The sequence below is a fragment of the Ambystoma mexicanum genome, chromosome 11 (genome assembly GCF_040938575.1).
Source record: "Ambystoma mexicanum isolate Mex_15411 chromosome 11, UKY_AmexF1_1, whole genome shotgun sequence".
In the NCBI taxonomy this organism is placed as follows: domain Eukaryota; kingdom Metazoa; phylum Chordata; class Amphibia; order Caudata; family Ambystomatidae; genus Ambystoma; species Ambystoma mexicanum.
The window spans coordinates 1194630747-1194645559 of record NC_090934.1 but is presented as its reverse complement, the minus strand read 5'-3'; the positions used below and the strand labels follow the sequence as shown (position 1 = coordinate 1194645559).

Sequence of the window (14813 nt, the reverse complement as noted above, 5' to 3'; positions counted from 1 at the left end):
GCTTCCCATAAGGTGGTATTGGCGTAGTTCCTGGGGCCTCTTGCCCACTATGTACAGCTTTTGGTCACGCCAGCACCCGTGTTGCTTGTTCTTCTCTCGGCTGACCCAAGACTCTTCTCGCGTCCTCCACCTCCAGTAGGTGTGATGTCAGTGGGCTTACCCTGCGCACCAGGATCCTCACTTCTCATCACAGTTAAAAATGCATCTCATATTAAAGAGACATCTTCCTTTTCTTGTGCCACTGGGTTTAATCTTGCCTTCAGCCAAAGCTAAGGATGCCACATACTTCATCTTACCAGGTGATCCCATGTATGCAACTAAATTTGTTGGTCTATGAAGTTCTCGGCAGGAACAGGAGTCCTTGTCCCCAAAGGGGGAGGTCCCATTTGACCCCTTTGGAGTGTTTTGCAGAGCGAGCTCACCTCTCTACTCAGAGGATGGGGGGTCCCCCTTAGGGAGAGGGGGCAAGTAACTGGTCTCATTTTCGGCCATAGAAACTGGTTAAGTGTCTATTATTCCCTTTTTAAAATGGCCATGTTCTCCTTTTCAGATTATCTATTAGACTGGATAGTAGTAATTGCAATGTAGGGTTATGTCAATGTATAGTGTGCTTTCCCTTTGCAAAGGTGGGTTGCTAGTGGTTAGTGTGCACTTGTATAGACTGGTTTGCAGATTTTAGGTTTAGTGCTTATTGTACTGTGTTTTGATGCTTCATCAGCTGATCTACCTCGCTGAAGAGTACACCAGGCACTTGGACCATTGCTACCTCAGACAAAGGACCATCATCTACCTTTGTCCATTGAAATTGTAGGATTGAAACACCTCTTGCTCAAGTTGCAGTTTATGTTTGGCCATAGTACAACAAAAGCTTTTTCCTGCACCCCATTTAACCCCCCCGGCCCCACTACTTCTGGGCAGACAATTGAATGACAGTAACAGTCGTCAATGCAGCAAAAAAATGGCTAAGACAAGAGCACCATTCGGGTTCTCAGGATTACATCCACAAACCGTGGCTTCCATCAAGCACTTCAGTTTTAAGATACATGATTTTCACCGGTACATGTACAGCAAAAATCATCATCATACAGAATATACATCAGAAGTCTGAAAAAACTGAATTCATCTAACAGTTCCGTTTTGGAGAAAGAAAAGTAGGCATTTTGATTTATAGAAAGACAAATTACAAATTATGAATAAAGTACTCCTAAACATAGACAATGAGAAAATGAAATTCTGCAAACTCCAAGACAGTTGGCCTGCAATCTGGTGCCTTTATAAGGTCAGAGTTTCTTGGTGACTTGCAATTTCACGATTATGCATGTTCATAGTTTTCAAATCTACTGTCCAGCCAAAATGTATTCCATGAAATTTGAGACTACTCACCAGCCACGGCGAGTGAGCTTAGGTCCACTGAGTGATTCACAAGGGCCATCAGTGCTTGCAGAATTTGTCGGGCATCTGTGTGAGTGTCTGTGTTAATGTAAAGGTCTCCCTTGATGGACAGGTCACCACGGATGTTTCTGGGGAAGAGAAGAATTTTACAGATTACTTTTTGCTGTGTATGATCACTCTATAGTTAGCATGCCCTTTCGGCGCAACTCAAAAATATCATTGGTCAGGCTTACAAAGTACAAATCAAGAAGGGTACAGAACAGAGGCAAAACCACCAATGTACACAAGAATGATGAATTGAAGTACCAATTTTACGTCTTGATGCCCTAGTGGCAAGAAACCATTGGAGGAGCTGGAGAGCATATATATGGCATTTGTAACGCGCCTATGCACAAGTGTTTGAAGGCGCAACGAGGCAAGGAAGGGGGAACAGAGGGAGCACAGAGACAATGATGTTACTAGGCCAAGTGAAATTGAGATCACGCAAGTGCAGGTGAGGGGGAGGGGAAAAGTGGCAGGAGAAATGGGAGGGGGCAGTGCTGTACATGGGATCAAAACAATAACCAGAAGTGCAGACAGCAGGTGTCCAAAGGTGCAGTAAGCGGGACTGTAGGGTTACAGATACAGACCCAAGTGCAAGGGTTACCGGGAGGCAGTGCGGGTGTGCAACTGGGCAAGCAGGAAATAGTGAAGTGATTGAAGATTGTGGCAACAGGCCTTTAAAAAAAAAGTCTACTATAGAAACGGATGGGTTGAAGGATAGTGTTTCTAGACAGCTACTGTGCATACACGGATTAAAAGAAATAATGGAGAACAAATAGTCTTTCAGAGGTATCTGAATAATATCAATTACTATCTACATGTGTATCACTCTAGCAGCAAAGAAAAACCTGCCCCTGTCCCAATAGGTAATTTTGAGCCACTTCCACCGGGCAGCAGCATGCCAACATGCTGGCGGTCTGGTCTGGTTGCAACTCTCCATCAAATGCATTTGACCTTCGCCTTAAATAGTACTACATTTCATAGAAGGGGTTTTCAGAGTTCTGAATCACCAGCCAGCCTTACTCTGCAGTGAAATGGGAGACATGGAGTATGGCTGAGGCACACAGTGTGATCAGCCTCACTTACTCATACCTGCAAGGATCGGATATGGCACTAAAGTCTCTCTTAATGCAGATTCACTTGCACAATGGCAGAGTCCCATCAAGAACCTGGAGCAAGGGGTAGCAGTACAGAGAAATCTTTAACAGATCGGACTCATGATCAAATTTCATCTGAATTGCTTTATTAAATAGAGGTGCAGCCCGCACTTTAATCTTTACTCAGTAATCATTCTTCCAAGGCAAATGGTTTTCAATACGGTGTACCCAAAGCAGAATCTATCAACTTCTACAATACTAGATTGGAACCGTCCAACATCGCCCTGCATCACGCACAGTAAAACACTATAGTGACCAAACTGCTGCGTACCTTATATAGTTGGTACCTCATCCATCTATCTGCTGGGTTCACAGTACTGCCAGCTCAATAGTTTGTGGTATAGTTCATGCAGGCTTGTCCTCAAAAACTCTGGTGTGAAAGAGGGCAGCCACCACAAGTAAAATTGTTACACTTTTTCACAGGCAAATCAGATTGTTTGAAAATATCAGGAAGTACAAGCTATTCTATCAAATTGCTCACATTACAAGGAAATGAAGAATAAAACCAGTGATTCTGGAAATGGAATGATTGGCAACAGAATTTTGAAAGAGCGATACTGTGCGTCTTTGAACAAGCATCAAGGCTTGTGATCATTTATGTATTCTTAAAATCCTTGACAAGCAAATATTGAATACTTCGCTAGCAAGACCATGGTTTAGGTGCACACTGCACTAGTACTCACTCCCCACCGACAAATGTTGCAAAAGCATTCATGCCCCTGTGCCTTTATTTGTGTGGAGGCAACTTAGCTCGGCTGCCAAATTCTGCCCTCATTTGCATATACTAAATTATATAATTTCCTGATAGATTTAACATTTTTGCCCACAAAACCAAAAGTGTTAGGGAAACTGGAAAATGGGCCATTCCAACAAGAGCCTCAATATTGCTTATGATCATTTGAACAGCTAAAGCCCCCAAACGGTCACAGCACTTGGAGTGACGATGGTTGCCATGTCAGATTGTGGTAATGCTCTGTTGATTTTTGGACAGGGGAGCAATACGTGTACCCCCGTTACATCTTGTGGCTGCATCCTATGCATATGTGAACACATCCAACAAATAGTTCCTCCCTCCAGGTTGGTTTCTGGTGTAGGCTCTCAGATTGTTAAACCGCAATGGATACTTTAGATACAGAGAGCAGACTTGTCCCACTCGGCATCTCAAGTCAAACTGGCTGAGATGGTTCCAAATGGGATCCATCCCCAGCAGACTGAACTAAACTAATGACTCACTACCCAGAGAACCCTAGAACGAATAGCAGAGGATCATAGTCCCTGACAAAATAGAGTGCATCGCACCCCATGCTGACAGCGTCAGAAACATTACGGAAAGGTTAGTCTGACTCTAGTGAACTAAGATTGATGAGTACATTTTCCGATTTCCAGGCAGAGATGGATCTTCTTTCCCCTTAGACATGGCATGTTGGTTCAGCTGGGGGTGAGCTTTCATTGGCAGAGGGCAAGGAGAAACATTAAAATGATAAATAAGGGTAGGGTTTGCACCTTTTATCCCCAATGAGACATGTGCAAAGAAGACAAATGACAACCGTAACTATGGAAAAGTTGTATTATCCTTAATGCTCTGTGCCTTTCCTTTGCTGTGCTGTGCTGTGGGTGGCCTCTTCTCATTTAGGAAGGAGAGCATGCTTTCTAGCACAGCACTAGCCCTTTACCCCATTCATGTGTCCTGGAACAGTTTACATCAGGTTATAATGCCGCCTTCCTGGGCTCATGGCAATGGCTAAGCTACCCGAGGTGCCCTGTTCCAGGGCCCACCAGCTGAAGGAGCTAAAGCAATTGGGCATGTACCACTGGGACTTGCTGTTTGTTCCTGACCTAGAACAATAGGCTGCCGTGACGGTTGGGTAAGCGTAGAGGCTTGGGAATTTAGCATGACTGGGGGACCTGATTTTGAGTGTGGATGGTTATGTTTCCAGTGAGAGGTGGCTAGGTTTTTGTGCAAGCAACGAGTCGGATTTAAGAGTGAACATAGTCTACTTTGTAGGTGAGGGACCAGAGTCTTTCTGTGAAGTGGGAGACGCAGTATAGTTTGCGTAGCGACACAATCAGATTTTTATGCAAAGCAATAGGGTCGTGGTTGTTTGGTGTGGAATGAGTTATGCATTCTGAGATGCGTAAGGTTGTTTCATTTGAGCAAACGAACACAACATAAACCCCAATCTTTACCACTCCAAAATGGCGTCCTGACATTATCGCGTACATCACATGATCGTACACATAACGTCATGACGCTGCAAAATGTACTGAAATAGCGGCCATCTTAGATGACCAATTGAGCAGTCCGGAATCCAGACCTGAATCCAATGCAATCGAGGAGCTACAGATATTTAGGTAAGAAAACTACTTTGCAGCTTTAAAGCTGAGGTTATTGCCTTGAACTCAGGGAGTTCATTTTTTGAATAATTCGAAGATAGATGATCACTTTTGTCATCTAACAGAACATACTTTTCCTATGTCTATAGGGACTGCCCCACTTACAAACTAGAAGTAAATACTTCAACTTGTGAAGACTGATCTAAATAAACCTCACAGGAAACCTACCTCTCAAATCTGCATATCAAAGTAAGAATCAGAATACAGTAAGCTCCTTTTAAATTTCAAATTTTAAAAATGTTAAATTAATTTTGACTGCTGGAAACAAACAGGTATAAGAATGATGGCTGTGGTTTGATACAAATAGATGCTTTACATGTGAGGTGGCAACACTAAGATTAGATTTCAAACAGTACAAAATGACCATTGTCTATTCACCTTTCAACCTCATTAATGTTTCATTCATGTTCTTTGACACAAGAAATTATTGATGCATTATTTGTTTATACACTTTACAAAATGTATACGGCTAAAAATTCCCTTTTGTCTCTTTTCCTTTTCACTTTTTCTTCTTGTTCATTTAAGTTTGAGAAAAAAAAATCAAAGAATACAATAAATATTTGTATACCTCCTGATGAGCCACTGCATTTACAAGTGGTGAAACACGTGTAGAGGAAAACATTTGGAAAATCTAATAAAACTTCTAGTGGAGCGCCTGTCAAACAGTGTTTTGGAATCCTTCTTTGATACAATGTAAGGTTGTTTGAGTTAAGGATCAGAGTTCGGTTTTCGGGTGGGGCTCTAGTTTTTGAAGTGGAACATAGCTTGAGATTTTGGGAGCAGGGGCTGGTTGGGAAGGTGGCAAGAGCGCAGTTGTTGCACTCCCCTCCACCACTTCAGGCTAGCTAGGCCGTTCCCTGGGTCAGAGCTGCAATATGTAAAACAAATTACTGGCAAAGAGAAAATCGATCAAATCCAGCCTGCCTCGAAGGAACAGAGTGCTGAAAGGCCTGCTAAGCTTCTGTAGATGGGGTGAGGGAGTTGTCCTGATTTCAGCAATGGTTCAGTTGTAACTAGGTGGCCATCACTAGTGGGCCTCCACAGTAAGTGGGAGGGAAAAGTCTAGGATGGAGGTGCATGTTCATACTGCCAGCGCCAATGTATGCATTTAAATTATTCTGGGACCATAGATGGTCATGTTGGCACCACTGTGGTCCATACACCATTGGCCTATTTCTGCGGTCGGCACCCTTTGGCTTTTCAGATGTTTTGGACAACAACTACGATCAACCCTACTTAGCAAAGGTGTGCGATCATGGGAGTGAAGTCCAAAACATTAGGAGAGCCACAGGAGGCAGCCCCCAATCTATTAGATCAAGACTCCTACTGGCAAAGGAAGTAAGAGTTCATATCTTGTTAGCAGTTGTCCTCTCCATGTGTAAGATTAATTCCCCTATGCTATGGTGAATTTCTTGATCACTGCAAGCTCATTACAAAAAAAGGTTAATTGCAACCTGAATAGCACTCATGTCTATAACTATATGGGTGGTTAAGGAAAAGGCTGTTGGATTCTTTGGGGTACTGCTTTTTGGTCACACTTGAAAGACATGCACCGGAAGATGTAAAATGCAGGCAATTGGTGGACTGCAAACTAGGGCGTATTTTAGAGTTGGGCAGATTCTTTATGAAATACTGGCAGATACAATTATCACTGGAGGTGGCATTTCTGAAAAGTTGTCCAATTCAGAGTTTAAGTCCCCCCCCCACCCCCCCCCCCAACAGTGCAGGTGGCATTTATTGAACCTGGGGGCAACATGAAAAAGGTGTTTTTAAACACTTTTCAGTCATTTAACCCTTCACTGTGAAGGTGGAGTAGTGGCTCATACCACTTTACATTTTTAGGCACAAAAGGGTACATGCAAGCCCTTTTATGCATTACCTAGGGGCATCAGAAGCTCACCTTTTCACCACCCACATACCATGGCCCTTTGTAAAGTTTCACTATATTTAAGGGAAGTGCCTGCATTTCCATTCTGTACAGTAAATAAAGTTTACAAAATTGGGGGCAATTTGGATTGTTTACCTCCATCTCTTATTCAGCTTGAAATACTGTCACTCGTATTCCTATACAAAACCGCTGATCGTATTTGAACAGACCCTGAATTGAGCGGGTTTGTAAAATAAGCAGTATTTGAAAAGTACTGCTGATTTTACCATTACCACTCAACTCTGAATGACTCCGCAACTTCCAAAGTGTGATTCGACTGATCATTTTAGATAGTCTTCGCAACCAACAAAAGACATGTACAAATCAACATTTACATACATAGAAATAGTCACATGATCACAGATCCATTCTTCCACACAAACCCATTACCACAGTCACAAACATGGCACTTGAAAGCACAGGTATGTACAATGGGTCCCTTTTTCTCACTTCTCCATGACTAGATCCTCGGCAGACACCCTTCGCAGTTCTCTGCTTCCAAAATAATTGAAATATGCAATCAACTTTCCAAGAAAGTGCAACTTGGGAGCACAATAAAAGACAAGCCCTCTCAACTTCTTTTGCTCGGTTGTTCAAACGAAGACCTCACAGATGCAGTTATCAGCATGACCCCGACCACAGCCTCTTGTGTCCGGGGTGGGTGAAGGTGCATCAAGGATTTGGTGCAAGGGAATGACACCAGAGGGTGATGTGAAAGGAAAATGGGGTAATTGAGAGACAGGTACAAATCTGGAAAGGTAGGGCCGCAGACACTTGTTCAGACCTGCAAGCTGCTGGACTATTTTTTCTGACGAAGTGAGGCATACTTGCTTTATTAACATATGATTCTAGTAAGACTGATATTTTGTCAGGTTGCGTTATTTGATATTTCAATAAATCTGGCTTTGAAAGCCAGATTTATTGAAGAGTGTGCTAGTTTAGCCTGTGAATAACAACTTTGCAGAAAGTGTTTTGTAGGTTCTAATATTGAAGGTAAAATAGGAGAAGATGAAGTCTACCCTGCTGTCTAAACTGTAAAGTCTGAAACCAGGAAGCCAGCGCTCAAATCCCCACACTTCACACATGAAGAGATCTGCAGCAAATCATTTTTCAGAAGTGTGCCTTATTTTCCTTAATCTGCAGGATACGTCTCACTCATGGGTTTATAATCTACAGTATTGTTACTTAATTATATGAACCACTCATATGCATACTGGTGGGGAAGAAGAATGACAAATGAGGGTCTTATGTTGAAGGGGTGGGTAGACAAGGTGTCGTATATCATGTGTTGTGGGGTGGCAAGGAGCCAGGTATGTGTCTTGCCATGCCAGCTTGCGTTCTACTCTTAGAGCAAAGCCAGGCACCTTGACTCAGCCATTTACATTGGTCTAAAACTAAAGAGGGCAGGAGGTGTAGCCTATCAAATTTGAAAAATTGGACACATGGCAGCCTTGGCTTAAATCCCAGCATTACCATTTCACCAAATTGTATTATCCTTGTGAAAACGTATCTGGGGGAAATTCCCTGGTGCTTGGGGGCTTCCTAAGAAAGCACAAACATGACAGATCTGTTGTCTAAAATGAAAGTAATTTAGATGAAGTCTACTTTAAATTCTTGAGAATGTGTGGCTTGGGGGAGAGGTTGATATTGATTTAAGTTGTTCTTGAAGTTTGGACCTCTGCGCTCTGGGCCTAGGTCCCTGCACAGGGGCCCAGAAAATGTTACTCGCCCTCCTAGGCCAAACGTTGGTAGTCTTCCCTAGGTTTGTGAGGAAGAAGGATTAAGCTGTTAGACAAGGCAGTCCTTTTTTCGGTAATGAAGAAGGTCCAGTTTTAGGGGATAGCATGGAGGAGACTACAGATCATCTTGTTTAATGAAAGAGGTGGGGTACATTTTTAGATGTTTTGAGATCAGGGGACAAAATGTTTGCAGATGGGTGAATGGGGCGATGGTGCAGTAACAGGTCAATGGATGGCACACAAGGGTGTTGATAAGACGAGATTGCATGTGTGTGATTGATTGTGTATGGCTTATATGAGATGATATTTTATCATATCGAGCTCGTACCAAAGTGTTTCAGAGCGCAACAAGGCAAGGGAGGGGAAAAGGGAAGAACACAACAATCTTACTAGGCCCAGTCACATTGAGAACGCGCAAGTGCATGGGAAAGGGGAAAAGTGCATGGAAGGGGGAGAGTGGAAAGTGTGGAGCAAACAGAAATAGAGGCAATAAACAGTGGTAGTGCAGCCAGCAAGCGGGGGGGGGCTGGGGGTTGGGGGACTGTATGGGTACAGATACAGTCCACAGTGCAAGGGGCAGCCAGGAGGCAGTGCAGGAGGGTGGCAGGGTGAGCAGGTACCTGGGCCCAGGGGACAGTGGATAGCCAGGTGCACAATGCCAAGAGAGCAGATCACCAGGGGAGAGGGGGAGCAAAGGCAGAAGCAAAGAGGAAGGTCTTGAGGTGCTTCTGGAACCGGAGATGGTTCTCAAGTTTTAGAGTGGCAGCGAGGCTATTCCAGAGGGATGCCCCAGCCGAAGACAGGTCTACCACCAGCTCGTTTCTTTGAAAAACGACTGACCCTGGGGGAGTTGGAGGTAGAGGAGTGAAGAGCAAGTATTTGCGGAGGAATAGCTGAAGGTATTTTGGACCTAGGCCCAAGAAAGCCTTGTGGACAATGCAGAGGGTTTGATTTCAGAGCTGGAGAGATGATCCCAGGGCTTGAGGCCAAGGACAAGTCTTGCAGTCCTGTTCTGGATTAGTTGCTGAGGGCAGAGAGGCAGGTAGATTTAGAAAGAGGCAGTTACAATAGTCCAACCTAGAGAGAGCCAGAGCTTGGGAGACAGTAAGCTTTTGGGGGAAGGAGAGGAAAGGCGGAGTACCTCTGAGGAGGTGCAGTAGGAAGTTTGACTTTTTAGAGACCTCTCAGATGTGGGTAGAGAAGGAAAGTGTGGAGTCAAAGATGACCCCCAAGGTCCTTAGCCTCGCAGGTGGTGGTAGGAGGGCGGCCAATGGAGGCCGGCCAGAGTGTGAGGGGAAAGGATGGTGAAGGTGTGCCGATGAGGAGGATCTCCATCTTGCTGGCATTCAGACAAAGATCATTGGTGGCACACCAATCTTGAATGGCAGTTAGGCAATCTGAGATGGGAGAGGAGGTGGCCGAGGGCAGCCTGAAAATTAGTTGAGTGTCATCAGCGTAACACTGGAAATTTGAGCAGAAAATGGCAATGCAGTGGGCAAGAGTTGCCAGGTATTGGTTGAAAAGCCAGGGCGAGAGGTTAAACCCCTGGAGAACACCACTGGTAGAGAGGAAGATGGACAGGAAGGACCCAAGTTGGACCTGGGAGGGTCGATCAGAGAGAAAAGAGGTCAGCCAGGCCAGAGCCTGATCAGTGATCCCCAGGTTATCACGGAGACAGTTGAGCAGGATGGTATGGTTTACCGTGTCGAAGGCAGAAGAGAGATTGAGTAGGATGAGGATAGAGGGAATGTTAAGAGTCAAGGTTGGAGAGCAGGTCTTCACGGATGTTCAGGAGAGCAGTATCCGCGATTCTGGCCGCTCTGAAGCCAGAATGGTGGTCATGGAGACAGCCAACAGAACCGGAATAAAGGTTAAGCCGAGAGATGGCCAGCTTTTCCGGGAGTTTGCCCAGAAAGGGAGTAATGGAAATTGGGTGATAGTTAGGAAGGATCAGCTGTGGGTTTCTTGAGGAGAGGATGCACAAGGGAGTACTTCAGACGGGAGGGGAAGGCTCCTGAGGCAAAGGAGTGGTTGCAAAAATCAGCAAGGGCCGGAGCATGGGTGTCAATTGATTGTTTTAGAGGAACAGGGATGAACCTGTTTTGATGAGGCTTTCATAGATCGGACTTGTCTAGCCACCTCATCAGGGGAGAAAAGAGGAAAGGAAGAGAAGGAGGGTGGGTGTGGTTAACAGGGGGTCAGCAAGCACAGTCAGAGAACAGGAGGGGAGGAAAGGACGGACAGGATGTCCTGGGTTTTTGAGATAAAGTGAGAGGCAAGGGAATTCCAGGGACCCTGGGAGGCAAGAGGAGGGGTAGAGACTGCAGCAGGGTTGGCAAGCTTCTTGTAGATTCGAAAGTTTGGCCGAGTTGTTTTATGCCGCAGAGAGACGGGCTTGAATGTGGACTCGCTTCTTTGTGCGGACAGAGTCGGTATTGCCTTTGGAGCAGGTAACGGGACAGTTTGTCAGAGGATGAACAATAAGCCCTCCATTTCCGCTCAGCCGCCCTACACTTGCGTTTAAGTGTCGCTAGGTCAGAGTCATACCAGGAATTGCACTTAGCTTTGGACTTCAAGCAGATCCTCGTGACGGGGGCAAGAGCATCAGAAATAGAAGAGTAGAGAAGGGACAGGGTTGTATCCGGGAGCGAGTCATCCGGGGGGGGATGTGGGGAAGGTGGCAGAGAAAGCCTCAAATGACACCAGAACGAACACATACCACTGATCTGTCAACCACCACACCTACCGCTAAGAAGCAGCTATCACACGAAGACCACACCAGCTGCACACATCTGGTGCACACATGTGCCTTTTGTCTCCCTCTACTTCTCTCTACTGACCTGAACTTCGTTTCCCGAGGGCGTTCAACCTACCAGTGCCTTGAGACCATACCAATGGTACATAAGGCGCTATATAAATGCAAAATAACATAACACACGCTTCATAGGTCGGATGTCCGAGGAGGTAGGTGGCAGTGTTAGGGTGGGCTTGGCTTGTGGGGAAGAGAGGGTTGCGAGACTGAGAAGGCAGTGGTCACTCCAGGAGATAGGAGTGGTCAGAGGGATAGAGAGGGGGGGGCCAGAGGAGATCAAGACTCAACTGTGTGTCCTGCAGAATGCATCGTGCCAGAGGGGAGGATAGAGAGGGAATCGCAGAGGTCTCGAAAGAGCAGAGATGAGTGATAGGGAGAATAAAGATGGATGTTGAGTTTACCAAGGAGGAGGAGTTGTGGTTGATGCCAGGAAGGAGGAGGAGAGGTCAGCCCACTCAGATAAAAGAGGCGATTTGCCCAGGGGGCCTGTAGAGAGTAGCAACAGTAAGTGTGGCTAGGAGAGGAAAGATCAGGGCTACACCCTCACCAGGCTGAGTGGGATCTGGGTGCGGAGAGGATCTTGTAGCGATCAGGGATGAGAGTGTCAAAGCTTGTGACAGAGCTGGCCATGAACCATGTCTCCGTAAGACCAAGGACATCAAGGTCCAGTTCTTCAAGGAGGTGGCAGATGTCAGGAGTGTTTCCAGCAGAGCGAGAGTTGCAAGTGGCAAGATGAAGAAGGTTGCCGGCCTTAAAGACCTTCTGGGGAGGGGTACAAATCAGTGGTAGACCCTGCAGAGTTCTGGAGGTAGCCTGAAAAGGGGAAGAGTGGGCAAGGTAGCCAAGGAATGAGAGGAGGGGACAGCTGGGGATGAAAGGAAACTGATGAGGCGAGGGAACCGCCTATCGAAGAGGGGGAGATTTGCCTGAGGACCTTGGACCATTACAGGGCCAGTTAGGTAGACATTAAGGAAGACTCTGGAGGAGTCGAAAAAAGCCATGAGGACTTCCAAGCGAGTGCCACCATTAATGGGAGAGGAGGAGACAGGACAGAGCACAGAGATTAAAAGGGGGTGGGGGGTCCATAGATCCGGTAAAGGTACAACAAAGAGGATGTCAGTGAGGGTCTGTCTGGAAGAGGCGTTGGTATAGGTATCAGCGATAGGGAGACCAGGGTTGGAGGCCAAGATATCCTTTTGAGACCAGGGTTGGAGGCCAAGATATCCTTTTGAGACATCTTTCCAGACTTAGTGAGAAGGGAAGGATAGTTGATAGAGAAGCAGTTGGAATTGAGGGGAGAAACAGAAATCACTATGAGTGGGAAGAGGAGGCAGAGGGAGGAGTAAGCAGGTACAGCGGTATAGAACAGTCACTAGGCTAGCAGATTCCAATCAATGGCCAAAGTTAAATGCAAAATACGCCCAAGTTTGACTTTCAAGTTAAATGAGGGACCAGTAGTTAACAAGTGGGAGTCAGATGGAAGAGGTGCGTACAGAGACAGCTTCAAATGAGTACATAAAAAAAGGATAGCTGAGAGTACCCACCGAGAAATTAAGTACAGGCAAATCAGGAGGGAACTAACCCATGAAGAATATGGCAAGAGTCATGGTAGTCCAATAGACCAGGGGTAGCAGCCTCAGAGAGGGTTGGGCAGTGGCAGAAGTGTCATCTAGCAGCCAGTAAGCTGACAGGGAATCTGACAGGGGCCCTAGAAGAGGGCCTTTGCAGAGGGGGCCGGCTGTTAGTCAGGAAGAAGCAAGTCACAGCCAATGCAGGAGCACAATGGTGGAAGGCAGCTTTTCACACACTACCTCGGATGAAGAAAAGGCCAGGGCAGCCATGATGAAAGTACCACATGGTGCCTTGGAATTGCAGGCACAAGTTAAGAAACACACAGATTCTATATCTGTAGTACACATGAGTACTCTAAATAGAAACTATGTGAATAGACTTACAGGCACACCTCACGCCTTTTCACTTTTAAAAAAAAAACGTGGCACTGTCCACATTTAAACAAATTAAGCAAATGATTCTGTCGTTATTGGACATACTCCAAGACCATAGACCTGAGAGTGATAATATAATTAACTAGGTGAATCTGAACATCCAGTGATTAGTGGTGGACTGGATATTGGGACAATATGTTTTTTTCCAATATGTACTCACATGAAGCATCTGTGTCATTCTTCTAGGCAGCCACAATGTAGATTTCCAGGTTTTTTGACTCTGCATACTCATTCACAAATTGAGGATGATTGTATACACCAGAAGAGCTGTGATGATCACAAATTATAGAATAGGCAAAGCATATACGGAGAGGGGATTAGAATAAGTAAAATCTGTATGAGGGCCACCGTTCTTTTCAAAATATGAATATAGTTTGAAATTTCTTACAGAACTAATAACTTTATGTCCAACTGAACTAGTAACTATGTTTTCTGGAATTCTTTAAGATTTGATTGAAATATTGAATATGCCCCTGAAGAAGGGAAGTTTTTCTCGAAACGTGTTGGGCTAATCTTGAAAAATAAAACTACATATGAAGAAGTCAAAGAAAGTTGTCTTGATGTTTATCATTAAGAAATCATAAATGTATTGTCTGCCTAAATTGTTTGAACATATTACACCGATATTGTGAACACAAATTATATCCCAATTGTTTGGCTCTTTACTGAGAGCTTGTGAAAGTGTGCAGGGGACGGGAGTGCCTCCATTAGAACTTACTCTGTTTACTTAAGCAGGTATGAGCAAGGGAGATTTGGGGTAAAACTCTGCCCAGCATAGTTTGTGTACATCTTTTTCAAGTGTAAGCTAGAAAGACTCTGGTTAACTTCCCAAATTGCTGTTTTCCTTTTCAGGCTAGGCAAGGCGTGTGGGTCATGCAACAGATCTTCCGTAGGCATGTCAATAGCAACCAGATGCTCCACAACATTACCCCGAAGTCTTGATCTAAAATTGTTTCTCAGACAGGGGTCTTTTAGCAATTAGGCACAGAACAGTGTTTGCCACTGCTAGCGTAATAGTGCCCCATAGTTTTCACCTGGCAATAAGCCATTGAGATCTGAGAGATAAAACCCCCAATTCCACTCTTAGTGCTTCCAGCGGTAACACCATGAGGCACTCCTAATCTGGATCTCAAAATTGTTCCTTATATCGTTTCTATCCAAGAATGTTTCCCCTCCTCCAAGAATTCAACCCCATATAAGATAATAGGGACGATCCATGTGTACGATACACCATAACCATCCCTTCCACACTTCCCCCTCCTTTGGTATTAATGATCTTTTTTAACAAAAGCCATTTACTCATGATCCTCGGACAGAAAAAATAAATAACATTTTTAAAAAATC

The 14813-nt window shown here is 45.0% G+C and overlaps 1 protein-coding gene across 1 annotated transcript in view; it reads right to left on the bottom strand.

Annotated features, from left to right (window-relative positions):
- LOC138505118 (mucin-3A-like) overlaps positions 1 to 14813 on the bottom strand; it is a 1277237-nt gene that overhangs the window by 569662 nt on the left and 692762 nt on the right. Inside the window, exon 7 of the mRNA XM_069625417.1 lies at positions 1384 to 1520. Coding sequence (XP_069481518.1) covers positions 1384 to 1520 — 137 coding nt within the window. The remainder of the gene's footprint in view (positions 1 to 1383; positions 1521 to 14813) is intronic.